The sequence below is a fragment of the Panicum virgatum genome, chromosome 7N (genome assembly GCF_016808335.1).
Source record: "Panicum virgatum strain AP13 chromosome 7N, P.virgatum_v5, whole genome shotgun sequence".
Taxonomy (NCBI): domain Eukaryota; kingdom Viridiplantae; phylum Streptophyta; class Magnoliopsida; order Poales; family Poaceae; genus Panicum; species Panicum virgatum.
In genome coordinates, this window is record NC_053151.1 from 41,159,361 (window position 1) to 41,171,465 (window position 12,105).

The 12,105-nt window shown below is 51.3% G+C and overlaps 3 protein-coding genes across 3 annotated transcripts; 2 read left to right on the plus strand and 1 right to left on the minus strand.

Annotated features, from left to right (window-relative positions):
* The first annotated feature begins 989 nt into the window (after positions 1–989).
* Positions 990–1,526, plus strand: LOC120681268 (translation initiation factor IF-2-like). The gene has a single exon (XM_039962781.1). The coding sequence runs from the start codon at positions 990–992 to the stop codon at positions 1,524–1,526; it is 537 nt and encodes a 178-aa protein (XP_039818715.1).
* Positions 1,527–2,972: 1,446 nt separating this feature from the next.
* On the plus strand, positions 2,973–7,225 carry LOC120682592 (protein ROLLING AND ERECT LEAF 2-like). Its single transcript, XM_039964552.1, has 4 exons — positions 2,973–4,307; positions 4,396–4,559; positions 5,379–5,602; positions 5,939–7,225. The coding sequence occupies exons 1-4, from the start codon at positions 3,119–3,121 to the stop codon at positions 6,714–6,716; spliced, it is 2,355 nt and encodes a 784-aa protein (XP_039820486.1). The 5' UTR covers positions 2,973–3,118; the 3' UTR covers positions 6,717–7,225.
* A 1,445-nt stretch (positions 7,226–8,670) lies between these two features.
* Positions 8,671–9,656, minus strand: LOC120681269 (probable polygalacturonase At3g15720). The gene is made up of 5 exons (XM_039962782.1): positions 9,647–9,656; positions 9,492–9,552; positions 9,268–9,376; positions 9,063–9,173; positions 8,671–8,898 (listed from the first exon to the last, which is right to left on the minus strand). The coding sequence occupies exons 1-5, from the start codon at positions 9,654–9,656 to the stop codon at positions 8,671–8,673; spliced, it is 519 nt and encodes a 172-aa protein (XP_039818716.1).
* Between the last annotated feature and the right edge of the window lie 2,449 nt (positions 9,657–12,105).

Here is a 12,105-nt window from a genome sequence, read left to right on the forward strand (position 1 = left end):
GGAATGGACGTCTGTTCGAGGGGTGCTCCTCCACAGCGCACAAACTTCAGGACCGGATCGAACTTGATATCAAGCTTTGGATGGATGCGTTCGCTAGCCACTTAGGTTGTTTTTGGGTTTCCGCTTGTTCTTCTAGATATCTCTATTCTTGGGACGCGCCTTATGAGTTATGACCTAGCGTTGTTGTATTCTCTTCTTTTATTTTAATACAATGATGTGAAAGTCTCCTGCGTATTCGAGAAAAAAAAAGCAATGGCCAGGGATGAATTTAACAGATGCATCCAGATCTTTTTTCTTTCTTTCACGCGGAACAGTTCTGTACCCCTCATTCTACTGTAGTACTGTACAGCTGAGGACAGGAATGCTGAAGACGGGGCAGTAAAAAGGTCGCTGCCGTGTTGCCTAGGCGACACTTTTGTACACTACCTGTATGTAGCCTAGTGCTACAGGTACACTAGTACACTACCACGGTGTAGTGTAGCACAGTAGCAGCGATTAGTAGGTTGACAAGGCTCATTGTTCATTGACGATTGAAGATCTGCTCGACTGCTCCCATGCGTGCGTGCCTGCCTCCGTGGCTCCGTCACGTGCAGGCAGGCAGCCCAGCTGTTCTGGAAGCAGGGAAGCAGCAAATGTTTGGCGCAACAGGCCGTGCGATTTAGGATGCGTTTGGTTAGAGGAATCAACCAGGACGGAGCCGCTCCATTCCGTTTTTTTTGCAGTGTTTGGTTGGAGAACGTAGGGATGAACTCATTCCCGAAAGAGGAATATTTCTTTAAGATTCGGGATGAATTGGTTCGACAAAAACGACCGAACCAGTTCATCCCACTTCGACGGCGTTCAACTTCCGTCACGCGCCCCTCCCTCCCTCTCCCGTCCGGCAACAAGATGTGGGCTCCTGTGCGATTGAATCGGCGAGAAGTGCGGCCGGGGCAAGCGGCGCGCGGCAGGTGGGGCAGCCGAGCGGTGGCGCCGCGGGCGGGACGGCCATGGTGGTGGACGCGACGTTGACGCGGGTAGGCGTCTCCTGCGGTGCAAAGGCCCGACGGGGCAGGCGGAACGGCGGCGGCACGGCAGGGGCGGGTCGTCTCCCACGGCGCAGGGGCCCGGCGGGGCAGGCGGAGGGGCGGCAGCGCGGCCGGGACGACCATCGCGGCGCAGGGGCCGGGCGGGGCAGGCGGAGGGGCCGCGCGGCCGGGACGACCGCCGCGGCGCAGGGGCCGGGCGGGGCAGGCGGAGGGGCCGCGCGGCCGGGACGACCGCCGCGGCGCAGGGGCCGGGCGGGGCAGGCGGAGGGGCCGCGCGGCCGGGACGACCGCCGCGGCGCAGGGGCCCGGTGGGGCGGGCGGAGGGGCGGCGGCGAAGCTTCGAGCGACGCGAGGTGGACCCTGGGCGGTGCGGTGGAGGCGCGGCCGGCGCGCGTGGAGCTCGGGGAAGACCGGGAAGCGCGGTGCGCGGAGATCCTGGCGGTGGAGGCAGTGCGAACCCGGAGCGGCGGCGCTGGGCGGACCTTGGGCGGAGGGTGACGGCGGCGCGGGCGCGAGCGCGTTGGAGCTCCGGTGGAGCAGGAGCTTCTTCCGCGGGCGCGAGCGGAGCTCAGAGGAGGGCGGCGCACACGGAGCTCGACGGTGGGCGGAGTGCGGCCGGCTCGGGCGAAGCTCGGCGGCGGGCAGGGCGCGGCCAAGCCCGCGACGGCGGCGGGCAGTGGGTGCAGAGGCTCACGGAGGGGAGGGGAGGAAGAAGATCAGTGCATGACATGTGGGTCCCACCAAACGGGGGCTAACAGAATAAGAAGTCTGTTAATGCTCATCCTTCCAACCAAACAGAAAATGGAGCCACTCCTTCCCTCCAACCAAACATAAAAACAGAGCCACTCCATTCCTCCAATCTAGAATGGAACCGCTGCATTCTACCTGTTCTCCAACCAAACGCACCCTTACTCCCGGAGAAGAGAATGGGCGGTTCGGCGACGCGACGCGACGCGCGGCCCCGACTTCCCGGCCCCAATTCAATTCCCCCAGACACGAAGGGAAATCAAATCGGGCCGGTGACGCGTCGCGTCGTTTCGGTTTTCCAGTACCGCGACGTGCAGACAGACAGGGGCAGTCTTCGCTGGCACGGAAATCCTTCACTGTTCGGCGAGAGCACGGTGCACGGGCCAGCGGGCAGGCGAGGATCAATGCACGGGCGGCGTGCGCCCCGGCCGGCCGGCACGCGCCGGCCACCCTGCCCACCTGGTTGATCCGGGACGGCAGAGGCAGGCATGGCATGGCGAGCGGGACAAGGGGGGAACGGAAGCGTCAATGCGCCGCGCCAGCCAGCCCACACCCGAATCCGATCCACCACTCCGAACCAAACCAAACCATTCCCGACCCCGCCGAACCAAACCATTCCCCGGCGCCCACCCCTCCGCTCCGCGGGGGTCCGGTCCCCTCCCCGGTGGCCTGCCGCCTGCTCCGCTCTCGTCCGGCCTGTCCGCCCCCCGCGGTCCAGTCCAGTCCAGTCCCGACGGCCCCCTGGTCGTTGGACTTTCCCTGCCGCCGCCCGCTCCGCACCACGGCGCGCGCACGCCCCCCACACGCCCGTGGGCTGCTCCCGCTACTCCGCTAGGCAACAAGAAACCGCGCCCCGGCAAAAAGAAGAGCGCAAGCAAATAAAACAGAAGGTTCCGACCTCCCCCGATCCACCCGCCGCCGCCGCCGTCGTCTCGCTGCTCGTCTCGCTCCCGCCCTCCCGCCCTCCCAGTCCCACGAGGCTACCACCTTCCCGAGCCGCACCTTTCTTCCCCGCCCTGCGCTCCCACCCACGTTTTTACTACCTCCCCGCCCGTCGGTGCGCCGCATCACCGCGCCATCAGCCTCAGCCAGCGCGCCCCCCGCGCCGAGCCGCGCCGCGCCGCGCCGGACGACCAGACCGGACCAAACGCCACCGAACGCCATAATGGCGGGGAAGGACGAGTAGGGAGGAGGGAGGAGGTGGGTGTAGTGTAGTGGTGGCAACACACCGCCTACTCTGCTCTGCTCCACTCCACCCCACTCGAAACAGGGCAGCTGTGCGCCTGCGTCCGCGCGTCCTACTTGTACCGTTCGCGCGCCAGCACCAGCGGCGCCGGCGCGCGATGGGGTGCAAGGGCTCCAAGCTCGACGACCAGGAGGCCGTCGCGCTCTGCCGCGGCCGCGCGGTGCTGCTCGCCGCGGCCGTGCGCCACCGGCACGCGCTCGCCGAGTCCCACGCGGCGCTCGCGGACTCCATCGAGTCGGTCGCGGCGCCGCTGCACCGCCTCCTCCGCCTGCAGCAGGCGGAGACGCTGCCCTCCGACCGCAAGGGCGGCGCGACCACCGGGCTGCCGCGCTCCCTCGACGCGCCGGAGCCGGCTCCGCGCGCCCGTCTCTCGCACCTCCAGTTCGCCGCGTCGTCCGGATCCGAGCCGGCGCCGCCGCCCGCCTCGCCTCCCCGCGGCGTCCCCGAGCAGCTGACGGAGCAGCAGCCGCAGTCGCAGTACGCGTACGGGTACGGCTACGCGCCGCTGCCCGCGTACGCGTACCCGCCGCCGCAGGGCTCGCTGCAGTTCTACTACGCGCGCAGCCGCCCGCCCCCGGCGTCCGTCGCCGTCACGCAGCGCGCGCCGGGGCCGCCGCAGCGCGTGCGCTACGGCTCCTTCGACGCCGCGGGCGGCTACCCGCTGCACTACGCCTACGGCGCCCAGGCGCCACCGCCCATGGCCGCCGCGCTGCGGCCGCCGCCGGCGACGGCTCCGCCTTCGCCGCCGAAGGCGAGCTCCTGGGACTTCCTGAACGTGTTCGAGAACTACGACTCGTACGATTACGACTACGACTACTACTACGACTCCGCGGCGGCTGCTACCGCGGCAGCGACACCGTACACGCCGAGCAGGAGCTCGCGGGAGGTGCGCGAGGAGGAGGGCATCCCGGACCTGGAGGATGACGAAGAAGAAGACGGTCTGGTCGTCAAGGAAGTGGCGGGTGAGTACCCGGGGCCTGGGAGTGGCGGTGCCCGCAGCCGGCGTTGCTCGCTCGGCGGCGCGAGCAGCATCGCCGAACTCGATGACCCGGGGAATGTTATCGCCCATAACGACGTAATCGGCGAGGTACGGCGACGGCCACCAGGACATGGAAACGTGTTCGTGCACGCGCCAGCCCCTCCAGCACGGAAGGTCGTCGACAATGCTAACGTCGCCGGTGAAATCAAGGGACAGCTTGTCCGCACGGCGGAGGCGGCAAGGCAGCTCGCGCCCTTGCTCGAAGTCGGGAGGCCAAGCTACCAAGAACGCAGCTCAGTCTACCATTGTGAGTTGCATCTTGTTTACTTACTGTCCCAGTTAACTATTTTTATCACCAACTCAGTATCTCGTTGGCCCATTAATACTTTGATCAGCTTCATCAAAGATGATATCAGCTATCGCCGTGTCTGGTTTGGGATGCAAAGATATGGACCTTTTGGACGTCAGGGTAGTAGGGAAGGTGGTGGACTCGCGGAGCCTATCCTCGGCACTTGAGAAGCTCTATTTCTGGGAAAGGAAGCTGTATAGTGAAGTCAAGGTATGCCTGTCGTTTTCTGATAAAGAACTCGCCCTGTTATTGGTGATTCATAGAAATGTGCAATGGAAATTAAAAGATAAGATTGTATGGTGTGCTGCAATTTTTGTTCACTCGAACAGTGTGATTTTAGTTCAGTGCTATGCTGAATCAGCATTTAAATTGTGACCTTGTGCTTGAACCAAGGGTAAGTTCAACTAGACTAAACTAATGCTGCTGCTTACCTGGTATTTCTAACGAATTTTTACATAAATCAAGCAAAACTCTTAATTTCACGGTTTTAAGAAATTTAAAAAGCTGCTAAATTTTAAATTTGCAACCTGATGTGTTTCTGTTTAAAGTGATAATTGATTGGTTATACTACCGGAGCAGTGTGTTAGTGTGCACTTTGGGTCATGGGCATGATAAATTAGGGTCCAATTAGGATAGCTTCTACCATGGAAAGTGGCTTTCTGGAAGTCTAACGGTCAGATTTGGAAGAACGTCTCACTAACGTTTTAAATATTATTCTGATCTGGTAGTAGTGGAGTTTCACTGGGCCAGCTAGTGGAACATGGGAGGACAAGTGGATATGTTTTGAGATTCCATTTGCTTTCAGTCATATGTGCCATAGTAAATACAACACTTTTTTGTTGCTTAAGATCATCACCATCTTCGTGGGGTTGGATATGCCAAATTGGGCATTATGGAACAGCCTTTTGTTACCATTGATTTCTGATTTGATAACATTATAGTTCAGTATAATTTGTCCATTCATATATTCACCCTTGTTATCCTCTTTACACAGTATTCTTTTCCTGGACTGTTATATTTCTCTTGCAGGCTGAGGAGAAAATGCGCTTACTTATTGCTAAGAACTCTAAGCGATTGAAATTATTGGACCAAAAAGGCGCTGAATCTCAAAAGATAGATGCAACTCGAAATTTGCTGAGGAAGCTTTCAACAAAGATAAGAATAGCTGTACGTGTTATTGCTAAGGTTTCAAGAAAGATAAACAAATTAAGGGATGAGGAATTGTGGCCGCAACTTAATGCCTTGATCCAAGGGTATGCCCCTCTTCTAACTCAAGGAGTATTGCTTAATATTTGTCATGATGTTCGATTCAGTGTATGCGGAATTCCCAAATGCAATTTTGACGTACGGTGCTATGATGTGGATTATGTGTACATGCTAACTGAATGATTTGGGGGAATAGAAAAGATGCATATGTAGGATTGCCTCCTATGCTTCATTGTGTTATATGGTGAACCATGTTAGGCGATCTAGAGTAAAACTGAAATATAGATTTATATGGTGTGTGTTAAGTACTTAGATTTCTATTTGATTGGTCCGTCCTTTTCATTGTTAGGCCCTTCCTAAACAAATTGATGATTCGTTTTCAGGTTTCTATTAATGTGGCAAGATAAACTAGACTCCTATCATACTCAGTGTCAAGTGGTATCAGAAGCCAAAAACTTGATTTCAGTTGTGTCAGGTGGAAATGGCCAGGATTTGGCAATGGAGCTTGAAGTAGAGCTGATTAAATGGATAATCAGTTTTTCCTCTTGGGTGAATGCACAAAGGAACTTTGTAAAGGCACTGAATGGATGGTTAGTGCTGTGTCTTAACTATGAGCCCGAGGACAATGCTGGTTCTTACTCACCAGGAAGCATAGGTGCTCCTTTGGTTTTTGTTATCTGTGACAAATGGTCTCAGGCTATGGATCGAATTTCCGAGAAGAATGTGATTAACGCCATGCAAGCTCTCGTCTCTAGTGTGCACCACCTGTGGGAGCAGCAGCATCTTGAGCAAAGCGAACAAACAATCGCAATTCGAGAAAGAGAAAAATGGGTCAAGATTTTGGAGAGGAAGATGGAGGAGATTAACAAGGAGGCCGATGAACTAAACAAGAAGCTGGCGCAAGTACCAAACCGGCAGAGACTGCATGTGCCTCGGACCGTACAGTTGTATGAGGCCCATTGTGTTGAGGCAAGTAACTTGCACGTAAATCTGAGGCTGGTTCTTGAAGCTTTAGAGAACTTTTCTGCCAGTTCGCTGCAAGCTTTCCAGGAAGTATTAGTATGTGCTGGAGAGGCAAGTTTGCCAAGAGAGTCAAGAGACAATGTGTGGAGAGAGCACCGTAGCTCGAGTAGAAGTTCAAACTACAAAACCAGCTCGTAAGATTTCAATCATAGCCTAGCTATTATGATGGTTTCCTGTGCAGAAGAAACTTTGGATGGGGTTTTGTGCCATTGAAAAAACATGTTGAATGGTGCTCTGTGCCGTTGAAACTCTGTCACCCGAGAAGTTTGGGCTAATGATAGCGGCAGATATAATGTTGGGGGCAAAGGATAAGATATCCTAAACGGATGATCATTTTGCGCAGAATGTTAAGGTAAATGGTTTGCCTTGGTTCAGGGAAGTATACATATCCCTTTTTTTAACAGCACCAAGGTTACTAGTCAGGATGACAGCCGAAAAATACTCCCTAGATGCAGCTGTTACCCAAATTGTACAAGGGTCCTCCCCGAAAACAAACCCGTCAGATGTTGGTGACAGGTATATGTAAAGTGACTGAACGCAAAATCAGTCAAATGTGCATTCAGGAACGATCTTTTGATGTATGTATGAAATTGTACATATCTTTGGTGTCTTTGCAATCATCTATACTCAGCCATCAGTGCCTCAAACAGAGTGTGGTTTGTCATTTCCTGCAGATTAGATATTTAACTTTTCATGTATTAAAACAACAGATTAACAGCAAAAAAAATGCAACACGAACCATATATAGGTGAAAGAGCTGATCCGATACGAAATGCAACCGATGTGCATCCATCTATATATCCTATATAGATAGCATCCACTAACTATTTCTCTCTTCATGCAAGGTGTCCATATCATTCTCCACTAAGTGTCCCGCTAAATTTCAACTACCTTATTAATTATAAAAAATGTTCATGTCATCTCTACAATATGCAATACTTTTAATCTTTAATTAACTAAAATAAAATCATATACATATGTTATTTTTTTCATCACATATTCTTCTATAATGTGATCAAATATTATATTGGTGTTTCTTCTTTTAACTTATCGATTTTTACGAGATTCAATAAACAAGAAAATGTCCGTATGATCTCTACTATGTGCAATACTTTTAATCTTTAATCTATTTACATAAAGTCATATATATACTCTATTTTTGCAATACTTTTAATCTTTAATCTATTAAGGTAAAGACTCATATACATACTCTATTTCTTTGAGCACCTATTCTTTTATAATGTGATCAAATATTTTATTGACGTTAGTTTATCGATTTCTACCCGATCTTGATAAAAATAACATGCAAGTAAAATTCATATCAACTATATAGTCTATATAGATGACACCTACTAAAGTCATTAACTCTATTTCTCTTAACATGCAAGTTATCCGCATCATATAGGAATCCATTATATCAAATGCCACATCAACATCCACTAGGGTCATCTATTTATGTTTTCCAACATTTTTTTTTGTGAATGTTGTCATGCAATCATCTTAATTTTTCTACTTTTAAATTTCACGTTAAATTTAAGAAATCCTGTAGCAACGCGCGGGGTATCACCTAGATAAGGAAAATCGTGTGGCAGATCTCAGTAACATACAGTACCTCTTAAATGTTGACGCTCCCGCTGCTGATTCATCTTCCTGGACTCACCGGAGCAATCAGCACGCCGGTGGCAGCGGCAGATGCGTCGGCGACGGGCGGAGGCGATCCCTACGCGCCGTGGTGTCGTGGCGTAAACGCAGCGGCCTGCGGGAAGGCGCGGCCTCGCTCAAAGTTGCTTGCCGTGGCATCTCGTGGGCCTGGTGTGCTATTGTACGGCTGAAGGGCTGATGTCGGCCCGTGGGCTTGGAAACTTCATCCGTTGGGCCGGCAGGGCCATCGTTTTGTAATTTTGTGCGATAGATTATAGAACAAGTCCGAATCCTCGAACAAAACCCGACCATTCTTTAGATGGAAAAAAAAACGCGATCAAACTCGAGCAGAGTCCTCGACGGGTTACAATGTTCCTTCTCCGGTGCAGACCGCAGCTTGCCGTACCGGCAAAGATACCATGACACAGGGCATTGCAACCTTCCCCGTCCATTAGCAGCGGCAGGGGATCTCCGGGTAAACCTGTCCGGAGACGGCCACCGGCGCGTTCCGGCAGCGGGCGACAGTTCGCCGGCCACCTGGCCCCGTGATCACCATGGAGTTGACATGGATGTCCGTGCAGCCGCCGCCACTGCAGTCAAACGCCACGGCCGTTGCCCGGCTTGAGGTGCCCCTCACCCTCAGGTTGCTGTACGTGACGTTGCTGATCGCCACGGCCGCCTGCAATGCAAACCCAGAAGACTTTTCATGGGCATCGGTCCCGTTATTGACAGTGTGGATGCATGCTGTGATAAGTGTGGTGAGAAGAGTGTGTGCGTCTTCAGTGAACTTTCTCCGAGTCTCAGGGAAGAGGTTCAGGCTGATGACGAGAAGGTGGTGAAAACCCGTACCTGGACAGAGCGGTCTCGGTAGAATTGGTCAATGAGCACGGTGTGGTCCACGTTGTCGAATTCTATGTTGAAGAACGAGATGGATCTTGCGTACCCTTGTCCACCCTATACCAAGGAAAAGGGAACACACACACAGCCTTGAGCCCTTAACATTATAGCCACAAATTTACGAATTTTTTTTTTACGGATTTCGCTTCGCCTCCCACGTCTTGATCCTGGCTCCGTTCATCGTGTTGGTGAAGCGAACATTCCTCACGTCGATGAACTCCACGGCAGCCGTGTCTCCATTCTTGCCCAGGCTCCCGATAATAGCCAACATGAGCAAAACCATAGGAGCTGGATCGTTAGATGCATCTTGTGCCAGAACACGCAGCACGGGATCGCCATCCGTTCCAGTAATTGACGCCGCGCCGATCGGTTTACCTTACGTCGTGGCCAGGCCCGCACTCGATGCCATCGGCAGCGACAAAGTAGCTGCTAGAGCCTACAGTGGCGAATCTAGTATGTAAAATTAAGAGCTCATTTTTCTTTTTTTCCCTTCTATTTCTTCTTTTTTCTATCCTTTTCTTCATCCACACCTTTATTCATGGTTGAAAATTAGGAGGAGCCCCCCGCACCCCCTGGACCCGCCCCTGGTCACTTGCACCATATAGCAGTGCCAACCCTCCGTCTTGGCCTATGGTCCGGCCTATGGTCCTGCTGTACATTGGCATGGCAGGAGTCGTAGCGCGCGTGGCGCAGCGGCGCGTGGCGGTGGAGGTGGAGGTGGAGGTGGAGGAGGTGATCAAGCAGGTGGTAGACAAGGAGGAGGTGGAGGTGGTGGTGGAGGAGAGACGGTGGTGGAGGGAGGAGATACAGATGTATTGGCCCGAAACCGAGGAGGAACTGGAGGTGCAGGCGGCCGAGGAGGAGGCAGAGGAGGAAGCGGCCATACGGAGATGGCCTTGTCCATGGGCCGGGGGTTGGTTTTGGCGCTGATCAAGGATTTAGGCGCGGCGGGGCTCGTCGTCTTCCTCGCGCTCCCAAAACTATATTACATAGCTACCAAACAATTTTGGCTGGTAGCTTAACAAGCAAGGAGGTTTCTTAAAGACAGTGGAGGATGCAGATTAAACTCCAAGGGGCTCTCCTCTTCTTCTTCCTCCTCTCGTCTCCCCTTCCCTCTTTCTTCCTCCTCAAATTTGTAGGAGGGGCAGACCCATGTGGGGGCTCCAATGAGGTTCCTGAGGGTAGGGAGACCCCCCCACCCCCTCCCTGATCCGCCCCTGGTCACTTGCACCATATAGCAGTGCGAGTCCTCCGTCTTGGCCTAGTGTCCTGTTGTACATTGGCATAGCAGGAGTCGTAACGCTCACATTGTAGATCGGCTATGTTTATTTAGGGACTGGTGGCAGTATATATATATATATATATATATATATATATATATATATATATATATATATATATATATATATATATATATGACCCGTCTATTTAGCATGCGGGTTGCTGAATAACTATTTAACACTCACGGCGGAGCAGCCCCAGAACTCCGGCGAGGGGAGAAATTACGGTGCTTTGATTTGTGGGTAGTAAAATCTCTAGAGCGGGTGTATTTAATGAATAATTTGACTCCGGCGAGTGGTAAAAGCTGGCTGACAGCCAGGTGTTTTAATGCAGGCTTCATCGATGGCCACTGATATAGGAATTCCCTGCTGTTGCCAGCGTCGAGCTCAATATTTACCCGCAGACTTGATCGATCGGCGGGTGCAGTAATTTGCATGTAAACCGAAGAGAGATTTTAGGCTGCAGTTACTTGCATGTATGCCGGCTAAACATGCGATGTGTCAGGCAGGAATATGATGTGTTTAGTGCAGAGATATAAAACATATGGAAGGAGTAATTTTCTATCCGTTTTGCTCTCCACTATGGAGTACTTAACAGAAATTGTTATCCCTTTTGTATGTGGTCGTCAATCACTCTATTTTTTAAGGTTTGGTCAGTAGTACGGAGTAGAAAGGTTAACCTTCCAATAGTAAAGAAAATCAAATGTCACCATAAAAGCTCAATATTAGTACGTTGAACTGTCGTGGAAGGGAAAAAGAAAAAATGACAGTTCCATTTTCTTACGTGGTTTGGATAAGGGTGTAAAAAAATGAAAGGTACATTGGTGCAGTGATTATTTTCATGTGGAGCTCCGGCAAGCACCATAAAAACGTGTTAGATTGGTAAAGTGACCGTAAAAATCATTTCAAACATAAATAAGTAATAATCTCATGGTCCCATGATTCACAAGTTATAAACTACTATGAAGCACAAAAAATACTACTCGATATTATGAAAAAATACTACTCTACTATAACCTCATGGGTTTGGATTGCATGTGTAGCGTATCTTTCTTGCAATCACGTCCAAAATATGGTTGATGTTGTCTCTCTTCTACGGTGACCAGAAGTCTATGGAATATTTGCTTTCCTATACTAGAGGGGCAATTTTTGTTTTAGATGAGTAATTTTGTACTCTCATTGGAGGAGTGATCTTGCATATAAGATGCAGGTAATTTGCCTTTAATGTTAGGAGTAATTTTCAATATTGGCCACCTTCATGGACCCAGCCCCTTGTAGGTTTTAGCAATGTAGCAGCAATAATGTAGTATTAGTCTAGTAGTAATAGTTTCGTACACACAACCGTAACAATCGAATCAAAGATCTTAAAAATCAAACTTCTGTTTATAGATGGTTGATACAATAATATACTTAGAGTGAATCGTGCATGAATTGAATACATATTGCTTCTCTCAAATCACGAGTTGTTTGTACAATCAGAATGTAAGCGACTAACGAGTCGAATAGCAAACTTAACTAATTCCTTATAAGTTATTATCTTCCTTTAATCCTCCACTTCAGCGGCAATACAAAACATCAGTTTGGTATCTTGAAGCCCAAATATCCATTCTGTGATACAACAAAAATTGATTAGTTCAATAGTTTATATGGCTTCAATAGTGCATAGCTTAAAAAAATGTGACTAATGATTTGCATGATTACTTACACCA